The 15,224-nt window shown below is 41.7% G+C and overlaps 2 protein-coding genes across 2 annotated transcripts in view; one reads left to right on the forward strand and one right to left on the reverse strand.

The window, feature by feature from the left end:
- Window positions 1-551, reverse strand: part of LOC124253631 — a 25,926-nt gene extending 25,375 nt beyond the window's left edge. The window contains exon 1 of the mRNA XM_046687435.1: window positions 490-551. The gene's annotated coding sequence lies outside the window, so the exon portion shown is untranslated. The remainder of the gene's footprint in view (window positions 1-489) is intronic.
- Window positions 1-10,304, forward strand: part of LOC124253624 (cytochrome P450 3A41-like) — a 19,306-nt gene extending 9,002 nt beyond the window's left edge. Inside the window, exons 2-8 of the mRNA XM_046687429.1 lie at window positions 4,684-4,814; window positions 6,654-6,777; window positions 7,066-7,223; window positions 7,901-7,989; window positions 8,718-8,855; window positions 9,336-9,498; window positions 10,069-10,304. Coding sequence (XP_046543385.1) covers window positions 4,684-4,814; window positions 6,654-6,777; window positions 7,066-7,223; window positions 7,901-7,989; window positions 8,718-8,855; window positions 9,336-9,498; window positions 10,069-10,155 — 890 coding nt within the window. The 3' untranslated portion in view covers window positions 10,156-10,304. The remainder of the gene's footprint in view (window positions 1-4,683; window positions 4,815-6,653; window positions 6,778-7,065; window positions 7,224-7,900; window positions 7,990-8,717; window positions 8,856-9,335; window positions 9,499-10,068) is intronic.
- The last annotated feature ends 4,920 nt before the right edge of the window (window positions 10,305-15,224 follow it).

Here is a 15,224-nt window from a genome sequence, read left to right on the forward strand (position 1 = left end):
ATTACTGAACTTAACAATATAAAACTCTGAAGGAGGAAATAAATCAGAATTTTCATGGTTTTGGCCCAATAGGCTATCAGAAAATCGATTAACTTAACCCCGGTTTACTGGGGGCTAGGTTAAGTTAATCGATTTTCTTACCCGCAGTGGGGGCCTATGGTTTGGCCATGTCACGGACGATAAAGGTCGCATTGAAAAACTGCTGTCAGAGTTTAAAACATTTATAAGGACCATGATATTTATCTTTAAATCACCTACTGACCAAAGATTCCTTCAACAGTTGCTAGTTATGAGAATATATTATGATAACAACATATTGTTAGATTGACAATATCATTGTGACACGTAAAGGTTTAACGTGTAAACACTCCGAACAGCTCATATTAATACTTCATAATCATTACACATAATAAGATTATTCTCTGTATATTATGACGTTATAACATCAGTGGAAGGTTTTACGGAATGAAGAAAACAATGTCTACTAACCAATAAACTTGAAAAGAGCGATTGCTTGAAAAGAAGATTCTGGCACAGCAGTAAAGAGAAAGTAGGAATGTCCTAATCAGGGGAAGTAACTCCTTGTCACTTCTTACGTCATCATGTCCCGGACAGCCATTCGTCACCACTCGCCCCTTTCCGTAACCTCCAAGAAGGCTCGTCCCCCACTCGATACTTGTTATGTGCGAAAATACGACAAACCAATCAGAACGCGCGTAAATGAGCGCGGTGCTTTGATAAAAATAATCCCGAGTGCTTAAATCTTTTATGGCATTATGTTATTGTCTAAAGAATCATGAAAAATATATATCGTCATATTGAAAGTACAAAGAACGTAGCTAAAGGGATTTTGCTGCCTATTATGAAGTTTTTAATAAAAATCATGCGATTGACGGTGAGAGATTCAAATACACGCACGTGCGTTTGCTGACATAACTGCTCTCATGGGCCCAACTGAGTGTATTTCTGATGATCTTGCGGGCTTGTTATGGAGATTGTACGTGCGCTTCGACCAATTTTAGGAAATGTAATTATAACCCCTACGAGTTTCAAAACAATAATATCGTATTTGTATGTAACTTAATCTTTAACATTGGGCTTATATTTCATAGCTCTGGGGATATTTTAGTCTGAGTGTTTTTTTTGGTCATTCATATTTTTTTCAGCGAATCCATTTGAAATTCCACCAGGGATGTGACAGCAAGGTTACATGAATGTTCAGTCTGAGAAATACTTTAAAGTCATTTTTGAGTATCTGCTTTTGGATTTAATGTAGCTGAAATTTATTTTGTGTATATTCAATAAAACAATTCCCATTTGTGATGATTAAACCCTATTAAGAAAATTAACATAATTGGAAATATAAGGTGAACCGCTGGTAATAATTACATTAGAATATGTCTTTAACAAATATGTTTTTCTCTTTCAAAGTGGTTTAATTCTTTAAAATAAATAAGTATAAACATCCCCAAAACAACAACCTAGCAATGTACATGTGCTTCGGTGATATTAAGAAACATTGGAATCAACCAGGGATAGAGTTGTCGTTCTTGTTTAAAGTAGTTCTGATGTTCATGCGCCAATATGAAATCCTTCCAGAGGGGCACGAGTCGCTATTCGGCTTGTCCCGGAATAACAAGAGGCGGTCACGAATGCCGGACAGCGTGAATGACACACGAGGCCGTAAAATATATTTATCATAAGGTCTCTGACGATATTAAACCTCCTGACAGATTGAGAGAAGCTTAAATGCAGGCTAAGTAGGACTACCGTTAATGTGATGGGTATGTTCCTTGTGTGTAGTCAATCAGTGTAACTAATTGTTCTTTGAAAAGATAATACTCTTGCAAATAGTACTCTTACCATAGAGCTGGTTTTGAAATAATAATGTTATGTTAATCTTATGTCACATTTCTTTTGGTGCAGTTAGAAAGATATGAGGAAGATTGATTAATAAAAATGTCGACTAACTTATGCATTGCAAAAAGTAATGATACAAGTATTGACGGTTGTTACCATAAGGTGCGCGTGGTTGGATAAAGAACCCTTCTCTGTCCACTAAATATTTAATACTTTGATACTTTCATGACTATGATCTTATACAGAATAAGATGAAAATGTAGCAGAGAGGGTTCGGATCATCCTAGCACAGTCAGGCTGGTAAGGCTCATTATCAGCTCAGGGCCCTTGCCCCCTCTATACGCAGCCCAGACAGCGAATGGGACTTCTCCCAGGAAACGCTGCCTAGTCGAACGCACCAAGAACCTTCCGGAGAATGTGTAGACTCCCCAGCACTGCAGCCTTCTGCATTACCCAGATGTCAGAAGGGCTGTGCTCCCGGTGGAGAACCCCGGGCACTCTCCTGATCTGCGCCAAGAGATCAGGAGGTATCAAACCTAGGGCACCGAGAACAATGGGGAGCCTGACGATAGTGTGTACTCGGGATGCAAGAGAGACATTTCAAAGGCATGTCCGCATGTTTATCATGCTTTTCCTGGATCTTGCCAATCACATTGCTGTCAATAAATTTATATATTTATCATTATGATTATTATTATCCTTATTTTCGTTTGCTTCATTCATTTCTACTCCATCGACCATACCAAACTGAGAAAAGACAGGTTTTATTGACTAACCTAGCCATGCTCCAAGGCTGTAATTGAATGGTGAGCCCATGGATGTACAGTAATTATATTCCTCGAAGAGGCAAGTCGAGATAGGATAGTCTGTTGTTATTATTTTTTGGAAATTGTCATTTAAACTATTGAGATTTTACCATAGAAACTAAATCTAAGACTAACCATGTTGCATTATTTAACTCCAAGGCTGTCTGATAAAACCTCTAGGACTTTCCCCGATGTAATGGTAGGGTCATTCTGTAGATCATATCTTAAATTGTTTTTTTTCTTTTACATAACTGAAAATACTGTTAGGGAACCGAAGGACCGACAGTATCCTTCAGTTGTTTATCTTTGAAAAAAGGCTTTGTTGGTTGCTGTTTAAAGCCGCACTCAGCAATATTCCAGCTATATGGCGGTTAAAAAGGAAACAGGGACAAGCAACACCCCAGAGATCAAATATTCATACTTACAATCTAGAAGTGAGTGAGTTGGGTTTTACGCCACTGTTTGCAATATTCCAGCATTATCACGGCGGGGGACACCAGAAATGGGCTTCACACATTGTGCCCATGTGGGAATCGAACTCCGAGTTCGGCGTGACGAGCGAACACTTTAACCACTAGGCTACCCCTGCTCTTTCAATATAAGAACGTCTGTGCAAAGAATACCCACTCTTGACTATCCTCAGAAATAAATTCCTCTTGGTGTTAAGTGAAAATTGGCTGTAGAAAGATATTTGAAAGGATCACTAAAATTGGTTATAACACCAGGTGTTCGCGAAAGGGGTAAGCGCATGTTCTGCCCGACTGGCATTCTCTTCCCACAGAGGTTACTTGTCATTTCTTCCTACGAATCTCAGTTCTAATACGGCCATATTTCCCGGTTCTCGTAAAATCCCTAGCTAGCGGCACGAGAACACGTGTTACATCAACTTGACTAATACAAGCAAATGTTGGGTCACAAATATCCCTCTGCCAGGAACGTGTGTTGATGTGACACACAAGACATTTAATGGCTAAGCTTGTCCGTTTTCAACGAGGGCGATGGAAAAGCGCCATTGATCCGCCATTTTACATGACTGAGTTTTGTCTATAAGAAACGTTTGCGCATCGCGCAGGAAAGAAGGCATTCGTCACCACTCGCCCTTTCCGTAACCCCGCTATTCGGCTTGTCCCGGAATAACACGAGTTGGTCAGAATAAGAAAGAGGTTCTAGTTTTCCCAGAAGCATACGGAAATAACCGAGGCCTTGCGAATGATCACTTTTGAAACAACGTCGCTGATTGCACAACTAAAATCTGATTGCAACCAATCACGAATCCTGAACACTCGCACCATGAAAGGGCCGTATTAGCACAGAGAGTTCGTAGGAAGATATGACAAGTAACCTCTGTGGGGAGAGAATGCCTATTTCCAGACTACACGTATTTTTAACCGAGATGCAATATTTGGCCGTTCTTCATCATAAACGGACATAGTGTGTTGCCATCAGGTGTCATAGGATAGGGATAATTTCCGCCTTTTCTGGACTACACGTATTTTTAACCGAGATGCAATATTTGGCCGTTCTTCATCATAAACGGACATAGTTGTGCCATCAGCTTCGTCATATGCGGCCGTATTTCAACAAGTTAGGGACTGGGACCGTTGTTCAAAGAAGAACCCATTTCATCGGAGGAAAGCGGGGTTTTGTTTCGACAAAGTTATGCAGTTAAATATTATGGTAATAGATTCATTAGCTGCAGCTTCTCAACCATCATTAAACGGCTCTGTTCCCAAATTCTTACTGTTGACACGATCTTTGTAGAGGACGCTCCGTATAAGAAACCGTATTTCCTAATAAAAAGGGGTATACCGTATCGAATATTTAATCTAAAAATAACCACCAATAATTTAGTGTATACATGCCTACCCTTTTCGCGAACACCCAGTGTCAGCGGTCCATTAATATAATGTTCCCAGCTTTTTGTCCTTAACACAAATCGGAATCTGTTATGTGGATTGTCAAGATTTCTACTTTTGCACTGACGTTTTACACTAATGGTTGTCGTTGTAACCTTCAGTGCTGTTTCCATTCACCAAGTCCGTGTTTGAGAAGGTGGACTTCCAGATTCTGGACACCGACAAAGACAAGGCGAAGTTCCGTTCTATGATCAAACAGGTGATCGAGGACAGGAAGAATAATCCCGACTCGGTAGGTAAGTCGTCATTGGGTCGAGGTAGTCTTTATAATCATATTTAAGTTCTCGCTACCGCTAAACAAAGACCACGTCCCTGATCCAAAAAGCGTTCATAGCTCTACGACATTCGTAAGCCTAAGGTAAACTATAGGGTTATGCTTTATTGATAGGGACCGTGAAGAATTCCCATTACGGGATCAGGGTCGGAACGACACTTGTAGAAAGCGATCTGAACAGTGCGACGAAATCTATGCTATTCAATAATATATTGAATAAAAATGAAACAAGGTTACAAAGAACGACGATACTGATTTCTAATACAATACTATTGAGTCTCAACTCTTAAATATTGGTTCACAAATCTAACATATCAACCAAAAGTCTGTAGTTACTACAGTCTTGATTCTTGTGGATGCACTGATGAAGGTTGTAGACGGCATTCGAGACGAGGAGAGCGGATTATGTTAGCAGACAGATGAGCGTAAATCCAAAGAAGTCCTCAAAGTCGTGTCGAACATGTCAGCAACCAATCCTTATATACCTATCACACAGTTCTCCGGAATTCTAGCAGTAGCTACGCCTCACTACGGCCATTTTGATCACACTACCATCATGTAGAACTCACTCGAATGAATGCCATAGTAAGCAGCAAACCGGGAGTATAACAAAGAGGAGGTAACTCCCGAGCGCAGCTCCTCAGCCCACTCTCAACAGGCTGAATTACATAGCCTAAGCAGAGATCATATAATAGATGGTCTCTGGCCTAAGCAAGATGCGAGTTCAAAACAAAAACACACCTTCATAACTCAAGTGATCCGTCATCGTTGTTCAACCGCATGCCTGACCAGTTCACACTTACTACAACGTCGAATGTTTGCGGCTTAATAAGTCACAAACTCCAAATATGAGAGAATTTTAACATATGAAGCTTCACTTATTCTTTGGCATATTGTGCCCCCCCCCCCCCAGTGATATTGCTGGAATATTGCTGAAAGCAGCATAAAATTGAAATCTCTCACTCGTTTGAGTAAGTCTTCTTCATTGTCCAATCCCTGAGTGGTAGTAATCAGCATTTCTACACTGGTTGAAATGTGAACAAAATTATTTTTCGAGAGGGGATACTTAAGGACCAACAAAATATCTTTATGTGACACCTGTGGTATGATGCCATATGGTCATTGGCTTTATAAGATATGAAAGCAGCACTTTTTCTGGACACAATATTGCGGAAATAATGCCGACGAAACATCAATGTTTAAGTGAGTGAGTGAGTTCAGTTTTACGCTGCACTCAGCAATATTCCAGCTATATGGCGTCGGTCTGTAAATAATCGAGTCTGGACCAGACAATCCAGTGATCAACAGCATGAGCATCGATCCACGCAATTGGGAACCTATGACATGTGTCAACCAAGTCAGGGAGCTTGACCACCCGATCCTGTTAGTCGCCTCTTACGACAAGTTTGGGTTACTGAAGATCAATATTCTTTCTAACTCGGATCTTCACGGGTCTCAATGTTTAAGTCACTGAGATGCTTATATGACACTTTATAATATTAAACACGGCTGATTACAAACAGAAGAACTATATATCACGTATATATCACAGAATGGTTCAGCAGTAGTCATGAATCTTACACCCTGGCTCATATACCTCATGGGAGGGGTGGAGTGGCCTAGTGGTAAACCGTCCGCTCACCATGCTGATGACCCTGGTTCGATTCCCCACATGTTCACAATGTGTTAAGGCCATGTCTGATGTGCCCAGCCGTGATATTGCTGGAATATTGTTAAAAAGTGGCGTAAAACCTTACTGAATGACTCACGCACTCACTCATTTACACTTCCGCACAGGATCACAGTGACATCCTGCAGGCGATGTTGGACACCCACAAGGAGGAGTCTTCACAAGACCCGGATGATGATTCTGATGACGACACGGAGACCAAGCTTGACTTCAAGTACTTCAAGAAGCGAGGTACAGAACGTACACACTATAAGCCATATTCTTTAAACGTGCAGAAAACACGGTAAAAACGTATCGAAATATCCAGCATCAGGGACCTTTTCCGGCAATGGTTGTCATTGGCATCATAGCGTACTGTTTGAATACAAAGGCCAGATATCAGAGATACATGTGTAGACCCCTGTGGGAAAGTGTCCACGGAGCACACAAAGCCACCACCTTCAAGTGCCAGTACTAGGACAAGCCGTGTTAGTGAGTGGATTTAGCCGGACGTGCAGGTGTATCGTCTATATATTTCAGGTCTGACAAACTATGAGATCTTCTGCAACTCCCACATCTTCCTCCTTGCCGGCTACGACACCACCTCCAACGCCTTGACCTTCACCGCCTATCTCTTAGCAAAACACCCAGAGATCCAGGAGAAGTTGTACCAGTCGATAAGGACACACATTGGCGATGTAAGTACCCAGAATGAGACTGGGAAGAGGGTATACCAGTCGATAAGGACACACTTTAGTGATGTAAATAAACACACTTCAGTGTGTATTCAGGCTGACCCGTAGCTAATCACAAATAATATGGAAGTGTCCCAGTCGGCTCGTCAAATAGGACTGTCAGAAATTGATGATGATGATGATTTGGAGATTTAACGTACGCTCTCCGACATGAGGCGTATTTTGCACACGCTGAGGATTTTGTCCGAAATCCTGCACCATGCCAAGACACAACCGGGGGGCACCTGTCGGTCGCATTACATACACTTGCTTTCCGTTTTGTCTTCCTATCAAAATTTATTCAAAAAGGTCCTCCCTGTTAAAAGAGTAAACGGATTTGGCGTTACACGGTTTAGAGATACTTCATGCAGTATCACTACACCATTGCTACCCGAGGTATTATGTAAGCAACGGTAAAGGACGAGTGGATACGACTGACTGATATCAGCTGAAGATACGTTGAAGAGCTTGTAGAATTGCTTCCGAGTATTTCCGAGGATAATATGGGCATGGAAATATCCACATACATTTCAACAACGATGTCCACACCCTCGTAGACCAGATCTATATGAGAAAAAACAAAGATCTGTATTTACATCAAGTAATGTTTTTTCATCATCGTGTGTGTTGTGTTTGTGTAGAAGAAGCCCACGTACGCCGACGTGACGAAGCTTCAGTACTTGGAGAACGTGTTCCTGGAAACTCTGAGACTCTATCCCCCGGCAACCAGGTCGGTGGAGCTCCAGCCAGACCCTCACTAAACCTACGTATACATAGTTCATGTACACGCAATGGTAGTACCTCTAGTAACTAGAACTCGATAGAAATACAAAAACGCCTTTTTGATAAAGAACCTTCTTGATCATTATGGCGTATCTCTTGAGGTGAGGTGAGGTGAAATTGGGTTTAACGTCGTGCTTGAGAATATTTCGCTTATATGACGACGTGCATGCGTGTGTATGTGTATGTGCGGCTGCTTGTACTAGCCCAGACTTAAGCTGGTTTTATAGTGCTAGCCCACTGAGATACCATGCCGCAGTGAAGCATGAATACCCCACTCAGACACATTATACTGACTCCGCGCCGACCAGTCCTTGTTGTACCCATTAATGCCGAGCGCCAGGCAGGGACCAACAAGTACCACATTTTAACGTCTTTTGGTATGACGCGGTCAGGGATCGAACCCGCGACCTTCCGCTCTCTGGGCGGACGCTCTAACCACTACACCACGGAGGCGGTCCGTATCTCTTGAAGCTTTGGGTGAGTGAATGAATGATATTATGGCGGGGGAACCAGAAATTTGCTTCACATATTTTACCAATGTGGGGAATCGAACCCGGGTCTTCAGTGTAACGGGCGAACGCTTTAACAACTTTTCTACCCAACCGCCCCTATGGATGAAGTGGGAAGGATAGCATTCATATATGTCAGCCCGTTTACAAACCCTGTCTCTTCCAGGATCACACGAGTTCCCGCCAAGAGCACCAACATCAACGGCTACCACATCCCCGCCGGCCTGCCCATCATCATACCCGTGTACGCCATACAGCATGATCCAGAATTCTGGTCCGACCCGGAAAAATTCGACCCTGACAGGTAATATGACATTCATAATTCATATATAGGAGTCTCTTCCAGCTACATGGTCTTTTACACGAATATTCCTGCACACGTGTCGAATTTCTACCACTCACTCTTGTTAGTTATTTCATTGTCGGCTGTGTTGGGTTGTTATTTGTTGTTGTAATATTAGGTCTAAAGAAGAACCAAGTTTCACATTGTACCAATGTTCGGAATCGAACCCGGGTCTTCGGCGTGACGAGCGAACGCTTTAACAACTAGACTACCCCACCGCCCCCGGGGACATGCGGGAATTCACTATGCTGAGTAACGTCAGTAGGCATTCAAGAAACCAAGATCGTGGGTTCGAATCCCAGTTTTCCCCGATTATTGTCTAGTTTTGTCAGCACCATGCCTGTGCGCGTGGGTTTTAGTTCCAGCTTTCTGCCAATTCAAGATGACAGACAGTCATATAACTTACATTTTTGTTCCAAAATTATATTTTTCAACATCAAGGTTTCTTCCTGAGAATAAGCATGAGCTACACAACTACATGTGGATGCCGTTTGGCGTCGGGCCGCGGAACTGTCTGGGGATGAGGCTCGCCTTGCTGGAAGCCAAGATGGCGATAGTAGCGTTAGTGCAGAACTTCCGGTTTGTTGTGAGCCCGGAGACAGAGGTCAGTTGCTTTACCTCTGTAGTCAGTTCTTTCTTTAGCTCACCTGACTAGAACACCTGTCATCTGTCTTACCAGTCATCCGTTATGGTAACCTGTAAACATTTTCCCTCTGACGACAGTAAATCTTTGTTTTACAATTCAGTTGGTTCCAAATCAAGTTTATAGTGCCCTTCTTATGAAATACAGCGCTGTCCTGTCTGTCCCAGACTTTTTATATACAGGTATATACACGCTTTTGTGAGTGGGTTTGAGTTTTACACCGATTTTAATGATATTAAAGCAAAATGACGGCGGGGGGTCACCAGAAATGGGCTTCACACATTGTACCCATCTGGGGAATCGAACCCGGGTCTTCGGCGTGACAAGCGAACACTTTAACCACCAGGCTACCCCACCGCCCCCAGGCTCTTGTAGATGACATCCTCCAGCGTCCAATTCAAACATTCATTCGCTCAGTTATGGTCGTGGAATCGCTTCACCTTAACCACGGTATGGGTTTGACAAACAGTGACGTATATTCTGTGGTGAGTGTTGTTGGTAACTTTTTCTGAAAGGTATTTCTGGTTTCAGGCGTCTGTCAAACTGGAAAAGGGAGGTTTCGTTAGACCAGAGAACAATCTTTATATCGGCGTTGAAAGACGCCAGCAGGCTTCATAATAGTCATACTAGACGCAGCCACCAACTGATCACATTTCACAAGACAAAGATTGAAGAAGAATTTGCAGCAATGTCGTTTGTGCAAGACGCCTGTGTATGGTGTAACCAGAAAGATCAAGAAACGGAAGGTGACCCTTGTTGGGGTGAACATCAAATGCGATTTAGATCGCCTCGTGTGTTGCTTGGTGTTGAACTTGACCATCTGGCTTTTGTTTTAATTCAGACCTTGATATCCAGTCAGATCTCCGTTCGTATTGTAATGGCCTCACAAAGATGATTACCATTGAAAACGACCTGATTGATAAGATGACAACAGGGTCATACAGACAAGTAACACTACACTGTATCATGTAACACTGCTAATCGACGCGACATGAAACGCTCATGTGGGCATTCAGGAATGACAGACGTTGGCAGTGGCCGTAGCAACCACTTCGTCATCAACGCAGATGTTGATTTTTCAGAACGTTTTTCATTCAACTGGCATTCATGTGTCCTATTTTAGCACAGGCTTGAAATTACAAGGGTGGAAATTAGACTTTGATATAGGGTTGGTTGTTGCTCTAGCCCGCAGGTATCTGTCTGATGCATACTGACTTTAATTACATGAGTATACATACAGTGGAAACCTGATAAGTAAAAGGGACTCGACAAAATTGTTTACTTATCAGGTATTTTACTTATCCGGTATTTTACTTATCCAAACTGATAAAAACCTGCAAATTACAACCATATGCATGTATATGTATGCATATGTAACAATGGACCACTTATCAGGGCTGGCCTCCAGTTGTCAGTGTATTGTCAACTGCTTGACGCCAGCGAGCTGTAAGTAGGATGTTTGTTTGACTGGAGACTGACACGACTGCCCCTCATGTCGGATTATGTGGTGATCGCTAATTTAGTTATCCAGTATCTTTTGTTAAGTAATTTACTTCCAGGGACCGTGAGAGACGTTTAGTTAAGCGGTATTGTTTACTTATCCGAGTTTAGTTAACCAGACTCTAATAGTGATAATTAATGAAGAAATTTGCCGGGACCAAAGAAAAGTGTTTACTTATCAGGTCTGTTTAGTTAAGCGGTCTTTACTTAGGCGGTTTCCACTGTATATACATAAGTATCCTTATATTGTAGTCAGACATTCAAATTAAATCCCCTAAAGCTCAATGCCTCACCAACCTCAATAAACTACTACAGGCACAACAGCTAAACGACATACAACATACACCTCCCATTACAAGCTACATTCACGCCATACCCCCACCCACCACAGACACCACCCTAGACAACATTCTCCAGCAGTTACCCAAAACACCAACAAACCCACCATAACAAACATCACAAACAACTATATCAACAATAACTACCCAACACACACCCATATATATACAGATGCCTCAATCAACCCAAACAAAACAACTGGTATAGGCATACATGTCCAACAACACCCACCCCCATTACAACCAACTTGCACTATACAAACCACACCTCAATACATACAGCAGAACTAACAGCCATCCTCACTGCACTCAACCTAATACCTACCCTCCCACAAACTAACTTCCTAATTTCTACGACTCACTAAACTCCATTAGGCAAATACATAACAAGTACTCCAAATCTCGCCCTGATCTCATTCATAATATCACAATCCAAACCGACTCACTTAAACGAGCTAATAAAAACATAACTTTCACCTGGATACCAGGCCATTCAAACATATTAGGAAACGACACAGCAGATACAGCAGCCATATTATCAACAACACACAAATCACCAAATATAAACTTTCATACATCCAAAACAGAAACTAAACAACTCATTAAATCAAATATTCTTCATACTGACTTTCAACACACACATAAACAACAACAAATCAACATGGGTCACCTCCATTATAAAATCACCCTTAAGGAAAATCCCTACATTCTCAAACATTAAAAATATTGACACGGCCATAAACAGACTCATCACAGGCATCACAAACCTCAACTACACACTTTACAAACAAAATAGACATGCAGATGGACTATGCACACTGTAATACCCAAGAAGACATAAATCACATACTCATACACTGCCAGCTACAAAAGACAAACATTAAGCAACTACAAAACAGCATTCCCTCTAAATATCACAATAACATCCCACTACTCCTCAACCCACACAACCCAACAAGTATCTTCAACGCCCTAACATTATTTCTACAAAACTCAAACCTTCTAAAAAGAATCTAGAACTCATTAAATAAGCTACAGCCACCTCTCTCACCTCCCACTCACTGCAACATTCAGGCCAGCCGTTCAAACCTCAGTTATCCATTCTGCCCCCCTACAACTTTAGACACGGCTCTCAATTTCATTTATCCATACTCTGCACACGCCACGCTCGCTCTCCCCTCTCGCTAATGTAAACAACCCGTCACAAGCCCATACTGCCAAGGTCAAGGTCACTCGCCAGCCAGCTCACTACCACCGCTTGTCTCTCAACCCGGCCTATGCCTCATTGCGCCTCCCTTGCTCCCCTCAGCCCCCCCTCTCCCCGTCCAACTTAACACCTTTTTTTCATTCTTTATATAGCCCCTTATATAACTTATGCAGCTTAACTGCATTTATATATCTGCCCCCTATGCTATACATGTTCAGTATTCACACCACCCCCCAAGCTACAGCCCCCATTCCCTAGGCCCCCTTTATGTCACCTATCGTTTATTTCAACTCTATCTCTTACTTATTAACAATCACTGTTCCTATTTATCCCTCCTTTCTCCTTATTTTAACTTGGCTTTTTATTATTTTTATCTCTATATGTTTATAAACGTTTTTATTCCAAATTCAACTTAGGTTTAACGCCCCAGCATTTATATTTTTTGGGTAAAGTGGTTTATCCCTTATTAACATTTATTACTTATTACATTAGCTCCCACCTACCCCGTCGGCGAAATTGGCCATTACGCCAGAAGCCGACGTTAAACATTTAATTTCGTCGTCGTAGTCAGATTTCATTCCAATACATCCACATATATCCCAGTGAGTAATACATCTTATCTCTCATCAATACATTCCTTCACAAGTCAGACAAGACACTGTACATGTGACATTTTATTAATCAAAATACAGCTTTAATCCACTACAATATACATGTTGCAATACAGTGATGTTAAACAGGGCCCTTTCTGATGAGACAGTGTCAGTATATGGTGAAGTAAATGACTATGCTTTGTACGTTTACCGTTTACTGTGACGACTCTCGAAATCAGATCAGTTTCAGCTCAGGTAGGATTTGAATTTGTGAATCTATTGTTGAAATAAACATGTATTATAAAATATGGCCATTGTCACGGGTTTTATATATTCCATTCAAACAGAGAGTTATCTGTCAGTTACTTGGTTTATGTTTAGAATTGTCATTTACATCTCGCAGAAGGTGTATGGGTAGGTGTGCAGTTGCGTCCCTTGGACACGCCTAAAAGCTTTGGTTGTTGGTTCGAATCTCTTTACCCCCGGTTGTATGTCTAAGCTTTGCCCCTACTTGTCGTAAGAGGCGACTAACGGGATCGGGTGGTCAGGCTCGCTGACTTGGTTGACACATTCATTGTATCCCAATTGCGTAGATCGATGCTCATGCTGTTGGTCACTGGATTGTCTGGTCCAGGCTCGATTATTTACAGACCGCCGCCATATAGCTGGAATGTTGCTGAGTGCGGCATAAAACTAAACTCACTCATTCACACAATGTCATTTAGAGAGTGGTCAAATGTAATATGTTAGATTTGGGATTACACTTTCTTAGTAAAGTACAGATTCTAGTACATCTTTTTTACAAAAGTACTATAATCTGTACTTTACTAAGAAAGTGTAATCCTAAATATAACATATGTTTCACTCACCACTACTAGCTTTTTCAGCACAATACCAACGCTCGTGGGTTTCACAAAAATGGTAAATGTCTGAGGCCTGTCACACTCATTCAAAATCAAAGTAACAAATTGACATAAAAGGACAATTGTAAACCAAAGTCACTGTGTTCTTTAATCTGATTGGTTGATAAACATGATCAAATGGTATTCGATTCGGAAATTCGCTGCGTATTAAATAGAGAATACTACACGAGGTGTCATTACATACGAATTATACGAAACGAGTGTCCTTCCTTTGGTATCTGACCGAGCGAAAGCGAGGTCAGATAACATAGGAAGGTCACGAGTTTCGTATAATCCGTATGTAATGAGACCGAATGTGGTATTTTATTTATTACCCACGTCTTACATGCATTAAGTTGACAAAATAGCGTATTTTTGTTATTTTTGGTATAAACCGAAACCGGTTTCATAAAGCGGTTGCGGGAAGAGTTTTGTACTGTAGTACAATATTTGCATGACGTCACAGTGTAATGACGTCACTGCCTTGGTAACCGACGTCACGATGCATGTCAGTTGTCATCGCCTCGTACAGCCTCCTACAGTAAATTACTCCGTAGCACCCTGTTTCTTTGTTTCCAGTTGCTTCATTCGGCTAACATCACTGGTGGAAACATTGCGTTTATGTTTTTCGACGGATATAATGTCTCAGTTCGACTCACAATTAAACAGCGACACGGCAACGTTCGCAATGTTTACATTCCCACAATGCATTTAGTTGTAGAATGAATGAATTCACGTGTTTGTTATGAATGAAAAAATAGTTACGTCAGAATGTGACCTAATTGAGAGGTCATCGGTTATCCAATCAAATCGTTAGAATCTCAGGTCAAGTCGTTACGACACAGGTCAACGCGATACGACACTCGTGTGACGTACGAGATTAGTATGCAACTACCCATACGTTGACCACGTGGGTAATAATAATACATACAAACATCGCTCACACCATTGTATTGTTACGTCGTCAGCTGAGATGACGTCATTCAAATCATATTGTGACGTAAAGTCCGAATGACGTCACAAATGAGCAGTTCCAGATGCTACCATGGGAGACAGCCGAAACGGCCGGTTGATGACATTTCACTGCTGTACCGATACTCGATGTCAATGAGTGCAGACACAAAAACGTGTGTGGACCTTTTGGTTT

Source organism: Haliotis rubra, unplaced genomic scaffold (genome assembly GCF_003918875.1).
Source record: "Haliotis rubra isolate DU_JTF1 unplaced genomic scaffold, ASM391887v1 Scf547, whole genome shotgun sequence".
NCBI lineage: Eukaryota > Metazoa > Mollusca > Gastropoda > Lepetellida > Haliotidae > Haliotis > Haliotis rubra.